The sequence below is a fragment of the Nicotiana tabacum genome, chromosome 14 (genome assembly GCF_000715075.1).
Source record: "Nicotiana tabacum cultivar K326 chromosome 14, ASM71507v2, whole genome shotgun sequence".
Lineage (NCBI taxonomy): Eukaryota > Viridiplantae > Streptophyta > Magnoliopsida > Solanales > Solanaceae > Nicotiana > Nicotiana tabacum.
The window spans coordinates 55,370,952-55,386,985 of NC_134093.1; the positions used below are offsets into that span (position 1 = coordinate 55,370,952).

General features: G+C 36.4%; 1 protein-coding gene across 1 annotated transcript; it reads left to right on the forward strand.

Annotated features, from left to right (window-relative positions):
* Positions 1-6,921: 6,921 nt before the first annotated feature.
* Positions 6,922-12,799, forward strand: LOC107818679 (sugar transport protein MST4). The gene is made up of 5 exons (XM_016644715.2): positions 6,922-7,161; positions 7,723-8,045; positions 10,283-10,407; positions 11,186-11,477; positions 11,914-12,799. The coding sequence occupies exons 1-5, from the start codon at positions 7,026-7,028 to the stop codon at positions 12,607-12,609; spliced, it is 1,572 nt and encodes a 523-aa protein (XP_016500201.1). The 5' UTR covers positions 6,922-7,025; the 3' UTR covers positions 12,610-12,799.
* Positions 12,800-16,034: the final 3,235 nt, after the last annotated feature.

Here is a 16,034-nt window from a genome sequence, read left to right on the forward strand (position 1 = left end):
AAACTTGTATCATGGCTTGAGTGGACTATGTGAGCACGGTTCATACGACCGTTTGGCCCTTACAGTGAATCCTAACCACCAAGCCTTAGCTTCTAGCATACAAAGTTTTTCTTTTTCCCTTGCTAAAAAACCTTAATCCTTAATCCGAGGGTAATGGCCCCCAGTATTCGAGGTCGAGCTTGAGAGGGCTCGGATAGTATTGACATGAAGTGTACAATTATTGAATACGGTCTGAGACTGGCCTTTGAATCTAAGTTAGCACGTTTTATTGTTGCCTCTTTAAAAACCTTGCCGAAAAACCCATTTTGCGACAAAACCGATTCAAGGGAAAAAGAGTGCAATGCGTGCTTTCAGACCTAATAGCCATATCCATACTTGGTCGTTGCCTGCAAGTGTTAGTCCGATTCATAACATGATTAAAGAGTGGTTGAGATCGTACCTTAGCAGTAGCATCGCTTTCAGTGTGTCACGTTCCAGTTGTTCGGTAGTCGCACACCATTTCCCACTTCGAGTTTGTATGAGCATTTGCCGGTAATTCTGATGACTCGATATGGTCCTTCCCAATACGGTCCTAGCTTCCCCTCATTTTGGTTCCGGGTGTGTAATGTTACTTTTCTCAACACCAAGTCCCCGATCTTGAAATGTTGGAGTTTGGCTCTTCGGTTGTAGTATCTTTCTATACGCTATTTCTGGGCGGCCAACCAGACTAAAGCTGCCTCACGCCTCTCATCCAATAGTTCCAGGCTCATGATCATGGCCTCGCCATTTGACTCTTCAGTTACATATTGGAATCTGAGGCTCGGCTCTCCCACTTCAACTAGTATCAAGGTTTCGACCTGTAGACCAACAAAAATGGAGTAGCCCCGGTACTAGACTTCGAGGTTGTATGATATACCTACAGGACTTCGGGCATGATTTCCTTCCATTTCCCTTTGGCATCGGTCAACCTCATTTTTAGGTTTTGAAGTATGGTCTTGTTTATTGATTCCGCATGTCCATTCCCATTAAGGTGGTAAGGTGTTAATAGTGTCTTTTTAATCTTGTGATCTTCGAAAAATTTATTTACCTTGTTGTCGATGAATTGTTTCTCATTATCGCACACGACCTCGGCCGATATCCCAAATCGACATATTATGTGGTCCCAGATGAAGTCAATGGCTTCTTTCTCCCGGACCTTTTCAAATGCTTGGGCCTCGACCCATTTGAAAAAATAATTGGTCATGAATAGTATGAATTAAGCTTTACCGGGTGCCCATTTTAGGGGACCGATGATGTCCATTCACCACTTCATAAACGGCCATGGGGACAGGACCGAGTGGAGTAGCTCTCCCGTTTGATGAATCATCGGTGTGTGTCTATGGAAGTCGTCGCATTTCCGTACAAAGATCTTTGCATCCTTCTCCATTTCAGTCCAATAATAGCCGGCCCTGATTAATTTCCGAACTAAAGATTCTATCCCCGAATGGTTTCCGCAAGTGCCTTCGTGAACTTATCTCAAGGCATACTCGGTATCTCCCGGCCCCAAGCATCTGGCTAACGGGCCGTCGAACGTTCTCCTGAATAATGTCCCTTCGACCTAGCTAAATCTAGTAGTCTTGGTACGCAGGGCTCTAGATTCTTTGGGATCCGAGGGCAATTTCCCAGTCTTCAGGTAGTCTATGTACTTGTTCCTCCAATCCTGGGTTAAACTCATTGAGTTTAGTTCGGCGTGGCCTTCTTCTATCACCAACTTCATGAGACTATTCCGGAACTAAATTCATTGTCATCAATTGATGACCCCAAGTTAGCCAGAGCATCGGCCTCGCTGTTCTAATCTCGGGGCACGTGCTGTAGGGTTCATTCCTTGAATTGATGCAGCGTTACCTGTAAATTTTCTAAATACCTTCGCATTTGTTCCTCTTTCACTTCGAACGTTTCATTAACTTAATTTACCACGAGGAAGGAATCACACTTAGCTTCGACTACCTCGGCCCCAAGGCTTTTAGCCAATTCGAGACCTGCAATCATGGCCTCATACTCGGCCTCATTGTTAGTCAATTTCACATTTCTAATAGACTGCCTAACTACATTCCCTATAGGTTTTTTCAACACGATACCAAGCCCGGACCCTTTTACGTTCGAGGCACCATTCGTAAAAAGGGTCCAAATTCTTGAGGTAGTCCCCGAGGTCAACAATAATTCTCTTTTGACTTTTGGCATTAAGGCCGGCGTAAAGTCGGCCACGAAGCTGCCAAAATTTGAGATTTTATGGAGGTTCACGGTCGATACCTGATATCGTACCCACTGATTTCGACGACCCATTAGGCCAACCAGCCCGAGAGCTCGGGTTTGTTCATGATGCTCCTCAGAGGGTAAGAGGTTACGACACATATGAGATGATATTGAAAGTACGGTTTTAACTTTCTGGAGTCGCTTAGCAAAGCCAGCGCCAGACTACAATGGTGGTCGAGGCCACTTGGTTTCCTTGATGCGCCCTATGGCTGATAGGATGCTGGCTGCATCAACGTTGAAGTTATACTCTGATAATCTTGGTGCTTCCCTTCCCCCAGCAGCCTGTCGAAACCATTCTTGCTCATCAGACCTCGACTATTGGTCCCACGGTCGCTTCTCTTGTTCCTCATGAGGTTACGCCCGGGCCCGTTTCCCCTCCGATATGCACTATATGGTTGATACCGATCTCGGACCGGCCTTGATTTATGATCAGTGACTCTCTTAGACATGTCATCGGTTCTGATGGGATAAACGAACCCAAAAGGGGATCCGAGTTGTTCGTCCTCGACCCTAATTTTTGACTGGTACCTATTGTGGACATCGACCCAAGTTTTCACCGGGTACTCTACCAAATTTTGTTTTAGTTGCTACGAAGCCAAGGATCTTCGATGGTTAAGTACTTGAGTGAATGCCTGAATGGCCCAATCATCCGCAACTGGAGGCAAGTCCATTCGTTCCATTTGAAATCTTGACACGAACTCCCTAAGCATCTCGTTGTCTCTCTGCTTAACCTTGAAAAGGTCTGATTTTCTGGTCTTGACCTTGATAGCCGCTGCATGAGCCTTTACAAAAGCATCCGCGAGCATAGCGAATGAGTCAATAGAATTTGAGGGCAAGTTGTGGTACCATATCATTGCTCCTTTTGACATACTTTCCCCGAATTACTTTAATAACACTGACTCTATTTCATTTTCTTCCAAATCGTTGCCTTTGATGGCGCATGTGTAGGAGTTCACATGCTCATTCAGATTCGTGATTCTGTTATATTTTGGAATATCGGGCATACGAAACCTCTTCGGGATTGGCTTTGGTTCCGCGCTCAGAGGGAAAGGCTTTTGGACAAATTTCTTTGAATCCAGGCTTTCAATATTGGGGGCGCTCCTGGGATTTGATCGACCCGGGAATTATATGTCTCCGTCATCTTATCGTTTGCCTCAATTCTCTTTTTACCTGATTCCACTCGTTTCGTTAATGCTTCAAGCATTTTTATTACTTCGGGACTGACACCTGACTCAGCTTCACCGGTCTTCAAGTGATCTGCTCATTTCTTCTGGTGTTTTTCCCGGATGGTTTGGGCTCAACTCAGCTGGAGGAGCAGCTTTGATTTTGCAGCTGTGCTATCATCGCCTGTTGAGCCTGCAACATTTCGAAGATCAACCGTAGGCTGACCCTGTCACTTTTGAGCGCTCCTCGAGCCGTTGGTCAGGCTCCTCCACGAACGCTGTTCTCGGGGTCGATAGGCAGGTTGGCATCGATGGACACCTACGAGTTAGCATTGACTGGGTCTCCATTAGGATCAGCAAGGGGCATCTCGTTGCTAGGCACCAGATTATTATTTTCGCCATGATAGATAGACTCAGCCTCAACATTCAAGTGAGAGGACTGAGAATTTGACATTTTTAAGGTGACCTAAAATTGAGACCTTAAAGAACAAGTGTAAAATAGAGTGTGTTATGGAGATTTGTATCAAACCACCACTATTATCCTTAGCCCCACAGTGGGCGCCATTTACCCTTAAAACGGATAACAATTAAATTTATACGTGATTTTAAGGATATGTGGATTGATTCAACACAAGTAACCATGAATGTTAGATAACAAATTAGAGATAAAACGAATAACCTAACCAGTTGTGACGTTAGGTTCGGGCTCATATTTAAGTTGAACAATAGTTTTGTCCTCGATCGGACCCTCGATTCGAAGCCAAATGTATATGAAGAACTATGATTAAAATAAGAACCTTTCAATAGCTAGAAGCAGAGAGAATAGTTTGTATTGCCTTGATATGCGTGTTACAATGTGTCTATTGAATTAAAAACTTTCCCTTTATATAGTAGGAGAATTTCATTCTAAAAAAGGTAAAAAAATCCTCTTTTCACGTCAATCGTTGATACACTACCGATATCGGGTGAGATCCGCGCCGTGATATCCGGTTGGGTGCGGATATCACGACCCTCTGTTAGTCGTATGCAACAGTTTGTAGTACTTTCCGAGGTCTTGGAGCTCGTTCCGGGTTCGGAAAGTGTTGTCTTGTCAGGCCCGGTGGCGAGTACCCCGCTCCAGCCTTGATTCAAAGAGGTTTTAGATTCGGTCTCTATCTCATACATTTATACTTCTTACTTCGTTTGACTTATCGGGAATTCGGGGTGTGCGCTAGACCCGCGTTCACCCGTAAACAATATATATTAATTGAAGACTAAACATGTTTAGTTGGGTATCTCAAGAACCAACAATGTAATTTCTAATAAATAAGGGATGGAAAACGCAATTTACCCAATTTTAAGAAGAAAAAAAAGAAGAAAAAAAGAGATGCCATTTTGGCACTCTGTAGATTTTCTTTCTTTCAATGAGGACAACTGTTACTTGAATTTTCCTGGGAAGGTAGCATCATTTCTTTACGTAATTCTTTGTTTATTTTTTAACAACATCTATTTGAACTTTTTGGGAACATTTAGTCCTATTTCTGTAAGAAAAATATTCTGAATATATTTTCATGCTCTTGTAGTAAATTCTCTCAATGTCCATGGATTTCGCTTATCTTATTTGTCATAATTAGATGAAAACTTTGTCGCTATTATGACCTAATTATATTGCACCATAGGACATTTACGCAATTTTCATGTGATCATGCAAGCTCCAATAATTCCTACTAATATTCTAAGAAACCATGAAAATGAACCATTCAGAATTGACGTTAATATTTATTAGGACTAGAAATGCGCCATATATCATGTGGATTGTGGAGTCTAATAATTCCTAATATTCTAAGAAAGCACAAAATGAACTATTCAGAATTTACGTTAGTTTTTACTTTGTAGTATTAGGATTCGTAATATGATACATATTTTTTTTGGGGGGGGGGGGGGGGGGGGGGGGATACGGCTTGTTTCGAAATAGAACAAAATTCTCAAAACACAAAACCAATTTTCTCACAACAATTCTAAACTGATTCTTCGAAAATTAAATCCATATTCTAAAAAACTTGCATTTGAATAGTCTTGATCTTGTTATATCGTAAGATCCTTTATGACATTTTGAATGTAAAGTTTCATTTAACACAAATATATAGGGTGGAAAACTGTTAGGCTGTTACTGTAAAAACATGTAATAAGACGCGCACAAGAGTAAAAACATGTAATTAATAATCTTCAACAACAATTTCTACATATTGTTGTCAGTTTGCTATGAGAAATAAGTGGAAACTTAGAAATGTAATTTTAAATTGTATGAATTATGTTTTCACAAAGTAAATTAATTTGTGCACTAGTAAAAAAAAATAACTGTATTCATGTATTCATAATGACGGAAAGCCATATAAATTGACTCTTGAACAGTGAAATTGGACTACGATTTATGGAACAAAGGAGTAATTGTTGGTCAAATACACAAATTTCTAAATCTTTAATGGATATAGATAACACAATAGAGAGGGCAACAAAAACGATTATAGAATAATTAAGGGACAAAACATAACACGCTTATATGTAAAACAAAAACTTATTATTACCTAAAAATATAAAGAGAAATGAGTATATCACAAGTGGATAATTACGTTACCCAGTAGGATAGCACGAGCTATGTGTTAATTTATAAGCTAGCTATATACAGAGTGTCCAACTGTTCTACACTTTCCTCACCAAATTGGTAACGGTCTTAATTACCCCACAAAAGGGAAAAAATGAGGTAACTACACTGTTCATAAAAGCAGTTACATGTTTTATAGCTTATCGAATTCAGTTTAATTTTCACCTAGATTAAAATAATTTCTCAATTTAATCAAACATTTTAGGTTTTGAAATCAGGAAATTCAGAAATACATTTTACGAAAACCTAAAAGATAAATCTTACGTCACTGCAGAAATACGAGGTAGAAAGACCAAACGACGTTTTTGAACTTTATCCCGTTTAATCCCATAACAAATTTTGGTTTTAAAGAATCTAAAGACTAAAATATTTTTAACAGCTCTAACGTAAGTAATAAAAACCCATAGGAATGCTTTCAAAATATTTTATTTTCCCAAGCTTCTTTATATAACTATACGATATTCGAAATTCATTACTCAAAATAATTTAGATTTTTCAAAAAATCGTTCCCTACGAGAGTCTATCAATTCGTAAGGTTTTGATTAAACAGAAAGAGATCGTATCCATCTTACCATACTAATAATTAATACGTTCTCGGCATCCAATTCATCCTAATAATAATATTCCAAACGCCAATCATGTGTTATTTCTGAAAATGCACAACGTTGGGTTGACTAGTACATAGCCGTCGAGCAAGAAACTTAAGAACACAACAACTAAGATAGTCAACTTATATGTAATCCACGTGTAAAGGTTCCGGTGGTGGGTTCCATAAGTTTTTAAAACATCCTCCATCGTTAGTTAGTCACTTCCTATTTCCCATTTCTCTATATATACCCCTATGCTACTCCCATAATTTCTATCACAGAAAATTTAACCATCTCATTACATTTTTCTCATACAAACCATCTTCTTCTACTGCATTTGAAGTCGGAAAATTCAACTTAACGATGGCCGGTGGAGGGTTTTCGGCCTCCGGTGCTGGAGGAAAGGAGTTTGAGGCTAAAATCACACCTATTGTTATCATCTCTTGTATTATGGCTGCCACCGGAGGTCTTATGTTTGGTTATGATATCGGAGTTTCTGGTAAATATTATCCCATATTTTCATGATTACTGTACTTTACAGATTTTTCCTTTTTCTAAACCAATTTTCAGTTACTACGTTGCAAAATCTGAACACGTTTGAGCATTTCTTTCTTTCTTTGTTTTCCTTTAGTTCTTAAAGTTTATCCTTTCTTTGTTTCTGAATCTAGTTTATAAGGGTATAAAACACTGCGTTTACCAAATAGAGTTCGAATACTTTTAGAAGGCAATTATTTCTGGTTTTAATTGTTTCTTACCCTAATACGTAATGGGTTAAATTATATGTGTTGACCCAAGTTTTGCTTGGTTGAATCTTTCTTTAAGTTGCAATATTGTATAAAAAATACTAAAGGTTAAAGGAACCTAGAAAAAAAAAAGATACCTTTTCGTACGAAAATAACAAGAGAGGAAAATTCAACTTTTCCCGCCAAATGGGATTTTCCAACACTATGGAAAAGTTAATTCTTATGAGAATAAAGAGAGAAAAAAACAGAATTTCTAAAATTAACTCATGATCACTCTTTTGTAATTTTTGATATATTAATACTTGTGAAAATTACAGGTGGTGTTACGTCAATGGATCCTTTTCTGAAAAAATTCTTTCCAACGGTTTACAAGAGAACAAAGGATCAAGGATTGAACAGTAATTACTGCAAGTATGATAATCAAGGGCTGCAGCTATTTACTTCATCTTTATATCTGGCCGGTTTAACGGCGACTTTCTTTGCTTCTTACACGACAAAAAGACTTGGTCGGAGATTAACCATGTTGATCGCCGGTTGTTTTTTCATTGTCGGAGTTATATTAAATGCTGCAGCTCAAGATTTGGCTATGCTTATTATTGGAAGGATTCTTCTTGGTTGTGGAGTTGGTTTTGCTAACCAGGTTCGATTCCCTATTCTCACTAGTACTATTTATTTTTTTCACTTAATTATAAAAGATTTAAGTATATACTAATTAAGTAAAGATTTTTGGATTATTTGTGTAGCTTAACCTGTGATAATAAGTTTGTTACAATTCATATTTATCCAAAAATCTATCTATAATTACTTTATAAATTATCTAATTATGTAAATACTTTCACTTTTCTATCGGTCTATAGAATTTATAATCAAATCAAGTACTCCTCACAAGTTACTTCCTCTGCTCTAAATTAGATATCTTATTTGATTTGATCTTATCAAGGTAAGCGTTTAAATTGTATTTTGTTTAAAGATGGTGTATTAGAGAATGAAAACTGAGTTAATTTTAAATAATTTCAAAAATTTCTCAAATAAGAGTGTTCTTTTATTTATAAAATGATGAAACTGTAGTTATACGTACGTTTCATTTAGTCAAAAACAACTCTCTTCTGAAAAAGTAAATAAATTTCTAATAATAAAAAATATAATGTAAAACGTCTAATTCTGGTAAAAAAACAACTCTCTTTTGAAAAAGTAAATAAAGTTCTAATAATAAAAACTATAATGTAAAACGTCTAATTCTGGTCAAAGAGAATGAGGTAAGAGTTTGAAAAGTTTGTCTTTAATGGTAGACATTATAGGATTTAAATGTCATTTATTTTATTTTTTAATATCACAAATCTTATTGGTGCATGAGTATAGACTCTACTTGCACCGTTAACACCTACCCTCAATATGGAATGGGCAAATTTTTGTGGTCCAATTTTCAAAAAACAAAGAAAGAAATTATATATAGAAGAAGGAAGTTTATAACACCCCCCCCCCAAACCCAAAGAAGAAGAAGAAAGATCCAATCTCACATGAATCGAAATCTCACTCATTATATAAGTGTTGTATATGATGACACACGTCAAAGAACACATTATATTCAATTTGAATTTCAATGATGGAGGGACCATGCAAGAACTTGGAATTTTACTTCTCTTTTTTCTTAATATTTTCCTCGCTAATTGTTTTAAAATTTGGTTGAAATAATGGACTACGCACGTCTATTCTGTTGAAGGCTTGATAAATGATCTCTATTTTCTTAGTCACAAGCTATAGACATGTAGAATTGTATAACTATTACAATGAATTTTGTACATAATTGTTGGTCTTAAAATTATCTTATTTTACTAATAATTTGAGTCAAAATGAGGTCGGCCGGGGACCACGGTGCCCATTTGGTGGTGTTGTGGAAAATGGGAGGGAGAAAAAGATCTCCTCATTATCTTTTGCTATAATTCTAAGTCCAAATATCACTAAGCTTTTCCTACTTTTTTGTTTTCTTGCTTTAAAATAATTTTGGGTCATTGACAAGGTTTACACATGTGAGCGAGACACCTTTACAATCATACAAGTTTTAAAAAAAGCATAAAATAAAGTTTTGGTGGAGACTCCAAAGCTTTGTCTTTGTCCACAAAAGTCCTCTATAGGCAGCTTCCTTGTATCTTTCTCACATTGCAAAGCTAATTCCTTTGAATTACTTTATTGTTCGCCACTTTTTCTTAATTGTGGTTCTTTCTCTTTTAGTACTCGCTATACCTCAATTGCTTTTTATCCTTATCCCTTTCACTTTTTGGTCTAAAAATATCAATTGTGTAAAGACACTTGAGCTAGGATATATATATTTCATCACATGTTTGGATATCCAGTATTGTCTTTCGGCCACAAAATCATGTGAAGAAATTTCATATTGTAGAAAAAAGAAAAGATAAGTAAATATATATCTTATTGAATAGCAAAATCTTATGAAGATAGAAACAAATAGAATTGCAAGCTTCAGTACAATAACTGCAGTTTCGAAATAGAACCTTAAAAGGTTAACAATTAACATGTTCCAAGGGGATGTCCTTTTAGTAATTTGATTAAAGTAGAACTTTAGTATTTTGCAAGTCTCACCCGTGAGTCCGTGACTAAAGGCCCTTTTATATTTATATAATAAAATATTGACGAGAAGGCTCTTTCATTAATTTTTGCTTAAGTAATTTTGGATTTTATCTTTTTATTTTAGAATAAGAAAGTTTGTACTTTTCGATTCTTCTTCTATTGATTACCAGCAAATTCGAGAATTAAAAATATTATACTAGTGTCTCATCAATTAGAGTTTCAATCTGTCCATATATAAATTAGATATATTTATTTCTTAAAATTAAAATGTAATGTGCATGAAATTTTCAGGCTGTTCCACTGTTCTTATCAGAGATAGCACCTACAAGAATTCGTGGAGGACTTAACATTTTGTTCCAACTTAACGTAACTATTGGCATTCTTTTCGCAAATCTCGTCAACTACGGAACAGCCAAGTAAGTTTCGAAAAATTTACCCGGCCCGTTTTCTGATATTTAATTTATTCTTAACGTTCAATTATATAGATCTTGCTTTTGTTTACAATAGTACTATAATATATTGCATTATTCAGATAATTAAGGAGGTTTATCCTTTATTTTATTAACTTCTGATTATGAAGATTACACGTACATCTTCAGTCTCTATATGTTACTGTCAAAAGAGTTCAAGTCAAGACTTAGCGTCATAGATTTGATTTTAATGTGTCAGAAAATGCACGTCTTATCCACATCTTTGAATCTTTGCTTTATTGCTTAACGACTCTTTTGTTTAATTTTATTCCTTTACTATAGCGACTCTTCTTTTATATAGTAGTAGTAGAAAAAAAGTTCCTCTTTTATGAAATTTCGTGTACTTGTCTTTAGTCTTTGTTTGTAACTAACCACTTTAGACTCTAGCTGACAGTTCCATCCACTCGGCTGGAGTTGATTTCAACGATCACACTATTCAATTCAGAGATACCTAAAATTACCTAAATTATGAGGGGAGAAAATAATTAAGAATACATTTTATTTAAAATATCTTCTACTAAATGCAAGTTTCTTTCTTTTTTTCATTTGAGTTGTCTGTCAAGCCAGAAATAATTCCTTATGTCCAAATTTATAAGGACCGCATACATTCATATTTCATAGTATATTTTCCTGATTCTTGGTAATTGCTCCTTATAACTTCTTTTTTTAATTCCACGATCAATTTGAAACTAACAATTATTTTTTCTTTAATTGGTAAATGCAGAATAAGTGGAGGATGGGGATGGAGACTATCATTAGGAATAGCGGGGTTTCCAGCATTGCTACTGACCTTGGGTGCAATTTTTGTGGTAGACACCCCTAACAGTTTGATAGAACGAGGTCATTTAGAAGAAGGCAAAAATGTACTTAGAAAAATCCGAGGTACTGACAACATTGAACCCGAATTCTTGGAGCTTGTTGAGGCCAGCCGTATTGCTAAAGAAGTCAAACACCCTTTCAGAAATCTCCTCCAACGTAGAAATAGACCTCAATTGATCATCTCTGTTGCCCTCCAGGTCAGTTTATTTTTCCACCTAATTACTTGTGTTACTAGTTATACCTTCTTTCCACTAACGGTATAAAAATTAATTAAAATCATATTGGTACCATAAGCAATTGTCAAGATTATTGAACTTTCGCTACAACAACACCTGAGCCTCAATTCCCAGCAAATTGCTGGGACATTTACTATCTCAATCTAATATGATAAAATAATTTCCTTAAGGACTCTACATTCTCACTAGAATGCAAAATTTTGACGGTTCATTTTCTTCTTTTATCATGCAACAGGGGATGAATATACTATCCTCTCCTCTATCCTACATTTTTAGCTTAAATTTTGAAAGTTGAATTGTTAGTAACACAAGCAATTGAACAAGTGTTGTTGCATTATATTCTCACTAAAATTCAAAATTTTGATGGTTCATTAATTTTCTTGTTTTATGCGAACAGATATTCCAGCAATTCACAGGGATCAATGCCATTATGTTCTACGCACCAGTCTTATTCTCAACACTTGGGTTCGGAAGCAGCGCAGCCCTTTACTCCGCCGTCATCACCGGAGCTGTTAACGTTCTCTCCACCGTAGTCTCCGTCTACTCCGTCGACAAACTCGGACGACGAATCCTTCTCCTCGAAGCCGGTGTCCAAATGTTAATATCCCAAGTTGTAATCGCCATAATCCTCGGCATAAAAGTCACGGACCATTCAGACAACCTCAGCCATGGTTGGGGTATCTTCGTAGTCGTCATGATATGCACTTACGTGTCTGCTTTTGCATGGTCATGGGGTCCACTAGGATGGCTAATTCCTAGTGAAACTTTCCCTTTAGAAACTCGTTCAGCTGGACAAAGTGTTACCGTTTGTGTCAACTTGCTCTTCACGTTTGTTATGGCACAAGCTTTTCTCTCCATGCTTTGTCATTTCAAGTACGGGATTTTCTTGTTCTTTTCGGGATGGATTTTTGTCATGTCCTTGTTCGTTTTCTTCTTGTTGCCCGAGACGAAGAACGTGCCGATTGAGGAGATGACTGATAGGGTATGGAAGCAGCATTGGCTATGGAAGAGGTACATGGTAGATGATGATGATGTTGATGTTGTTAAGAAGAATGGACATGCTAATGGATTTCATCCTTCTGCGCAGTTGTAAAAACGGAAATAAGTGAAAGTTAAATATTATGTTAGCGAGTTTTCCTGATAATCAATACTACTGGAAATAAGTCAGTATAACTATTTTAGAAGGGGGTAAAAGTTTTGAGCCAGCACTTTGATGTTTCATGTAATGTATGACGGCTCGAAATTTGGCATAACAATATCAAAAGTTTGAGTTGTTACTTTCTTGGTGTCCCTGAAAAAGAACAGAATACTGATGTTCTGACTGTGATCAACACCTAGAGAGGTCAATATTTGGTATGTCCGACCAAGGATAAGTTAGGTTTTAAACTTTTTGTTCAGATTGTTGGTTGTGTAATTTTTGGATAAATTCAGTGAGATTTACAAATGGATATTTGGAAATAATAACTATAATTTGATTTTTTTTCTATCGGTATGTAATCCTTCGTGCAAAGGTAAAATCGAACCGTAACCGTTAATCGAACCAAACGGATGGCTTATTGGTATCGGGTTATCAGGATAATGGTTGGTGAACAAATTGAGATTTTATAGTTAACGGCTTAACGGTTTGGGGGCGAATTACTCAATTTTCTTATCGGATAAACCGTTAACCTGTTAAGAATTTTTATATTTACACTTTTATATGAGATCAATTTTCTTATCGAATTTTTATATCAACATTTTAAAGAATTTTTATTTAATTTAGCCGATAAACCGTCCGATAATCGTTAATCCGATACCAATCTGCCCGTTGTCTTATTGGATGGCTAGAGGATTACTACATTTATAATCCGATAACTGATAAGCCGAACCGTTAAGCGTAATTATCCGTCCCATTTTTTGATACATTATATATCAAGCAACAACAACAACAAACCCAGTGTAATTCCACAATACCTAATAGGCTATATATAAGTTTTTAGAAAAAGTTCAGTAAAATGGAAATATTTGATTTCTTTCTTTAACAAATATAAAGAAGAAGGATTTGCAACTGATATGGTTTCTACCAAGGAAATTGCATTTGAAATGAATATCGAACCCAAATTTCGTAAGAAACATGTGATCTATAGGAAGAAACAATTTGATGAGAATGTTGATAATAAAATCTCAAAATCTCTATCCTGTAGAGTTGATTAGTTTTTATACAAAATAGACAAGGTTATATTTTCACTTCAAAATTGATTTGAACAATTCAAAGCATATGAAAATATTTCTGGTTTTATATTTAGCGGTACAAAACTGAGATCATTAGATGATGAAAATTCGAAAAAACATTGCCTTAATCTTGAATGTTTCTTAAAGCATAATAATCAATCCGATATTGATGGTTTAGATGTATTTTGTGAATTAAAAGTATTAAGAAAAATAGTACAATTGGAAGATAACAGTTTATTTAGTATACTCAATCAAATAAAAAGATTTGATTCCTTTTCAAATGCCTATATATTGCTTATAGAATATACTAATAACTCCCGTTACCGTTGCTTTAGCGGAAAGAAATTTTTTAAAATTAAAATTGATTAAATCTTAAGATCAACAATATATTAAGAGATGTTAAATGGATTAGCTATATTGTCAATTGAGAAAGACTTATTAAGAGAAATTGATTATAAGAAAATTATTAATAGCTCTGCATCTAAAAAAAATAGAAAAATAGACTTTAAATAAATTAAAAAAAATTGCTTTTAGAAAATAAAAGTTAAGGCCCCTCGCAAAGGTTGGCTTTAGGCCACAAAATTCATAAGGCCGCCTATTCGCGAAGGGTTGGTTCTGTTGTGCATCGGGTTCGCGTGGACTATGCCGTGAACGCATAGAGTCTTTTTGTGCCGGTGTGATTTTGTTCATCGCGAACGCGATGGTCTTCCCGTGTTCGTGAAGGGTGTTGCTGGCGCAGTATTATAAAGTACTCTATTTCGGAGGTTTCGACCATCTTTTTCATATTTGGAGCTATGGAGCTAGGATTTAGGCGTTTCCTGAAGCAATTTTCACAATGAGGATTGGGGTAAGTGTCTTCTACTCAATGTTTTTGATTTTATATCATGAATCTATCTTCGTTTTTGGTATTTGATCGAGAGTTTCAAAAGAGAAATTGGGGTTTTTTGACTAAAGTTTCAAGAGCGAATTCTTGAGTTTTGAATACCGATTTGTAGTTGGATTTGAATGAAATTAATATGGTTGGTGAATGAGTTGTCGGATTTTGTGAATTTTGTCAGGTTCCAAGGTGCGAGCCCGTGTTTAACGTATTGGTTGATTTTGGGCTTTTGAGTAAAGATTCGATCTTTATCAGTTGAAATTGTTTACTTATGCTTTATTTGATGTATTCGAGTTGCTTTTGGCTAGTTTCGAGCCGTTCGAAAGTCGGTACGCGCGGGATGGCATTTTGGAGTATCGTTTGGCTTGCTCGGTATTGGATTTGGCTTGTTCGAGGTAAGTAACACTTCTAAACTTGGAGCTAAGGGTATGAACCCTGATTATACGAGTTATGTGATTTGTTTGGAGGTGACGCACATGCTAGGTGACGGGCGTGTGGGCATGCACCGTAAAAATTGAGACTCAGTCGATTCCGTAGAGCTGTGTAGTCAAATAGCTTGTATTTTTCATGTGTTAGAGAAACTGAGATGTGACTCATGTTAGAAATGATGCTTAGGCAAATGCTGGTATTATTGGGACCCACTGAGGTCATTTCTGATGTCGAATTACGTGTTTAAATTGTTATTTCGTACTCAGTCATATTCATTCATTGCATATCATATATCAGTCTCCGTTGTTATTTATTGATACATCATATCATCATTTTGAGCTAATTTTATGACATTGTGAGCCCGAGAGACTGGAGAGATTGATGACTGAGTGAGGCCGAGGGCCTGATTGTGAGTTATATTTATGGGATCGGGCTGCACGCCACATCATATTTTTATTTATTTATGCCTGGACCTCACTTATTATAGCGCTTAGGCCGAAGGATCCTCTTCGGAGTTTGCACACCCATAGTGAGTGCAGTGGATATTATATTTGGGATGGAGTTCTCTCGGCATGGAGTTGCCCTATATATTTGCATTTGGGATGGAGTTCCCTAGGCATGGAGTTGCCCTATACATTTATATTGAGGGATGGATCTTCCCTGGGCTAGACCTGCCCTTACAATACCGAGTGATTGAGTACTCTGAGAGTGTGAGTACATGAGTTCGTCATTGAGATGGATTGCATTTGACAAGCGTACTTGAGATACAAGCATAAAGATGAATTTTCTCATGCTACCCGATTTTGGCGACATTTATGATTTCACATGTATATTGACATGTAGGCATATAAATTTATTTTCCTCATGCTATCTCAAAATGAAATATCTTATTTATTGTTGAAAGGTTTTTTTTCGGAAAATCACAGTTTTCAAACTTATTCATATAATTTTTGAGGTTTTCGGTGAAAGATCTGGGATCTACTGTTATACCTGAAAAGCAT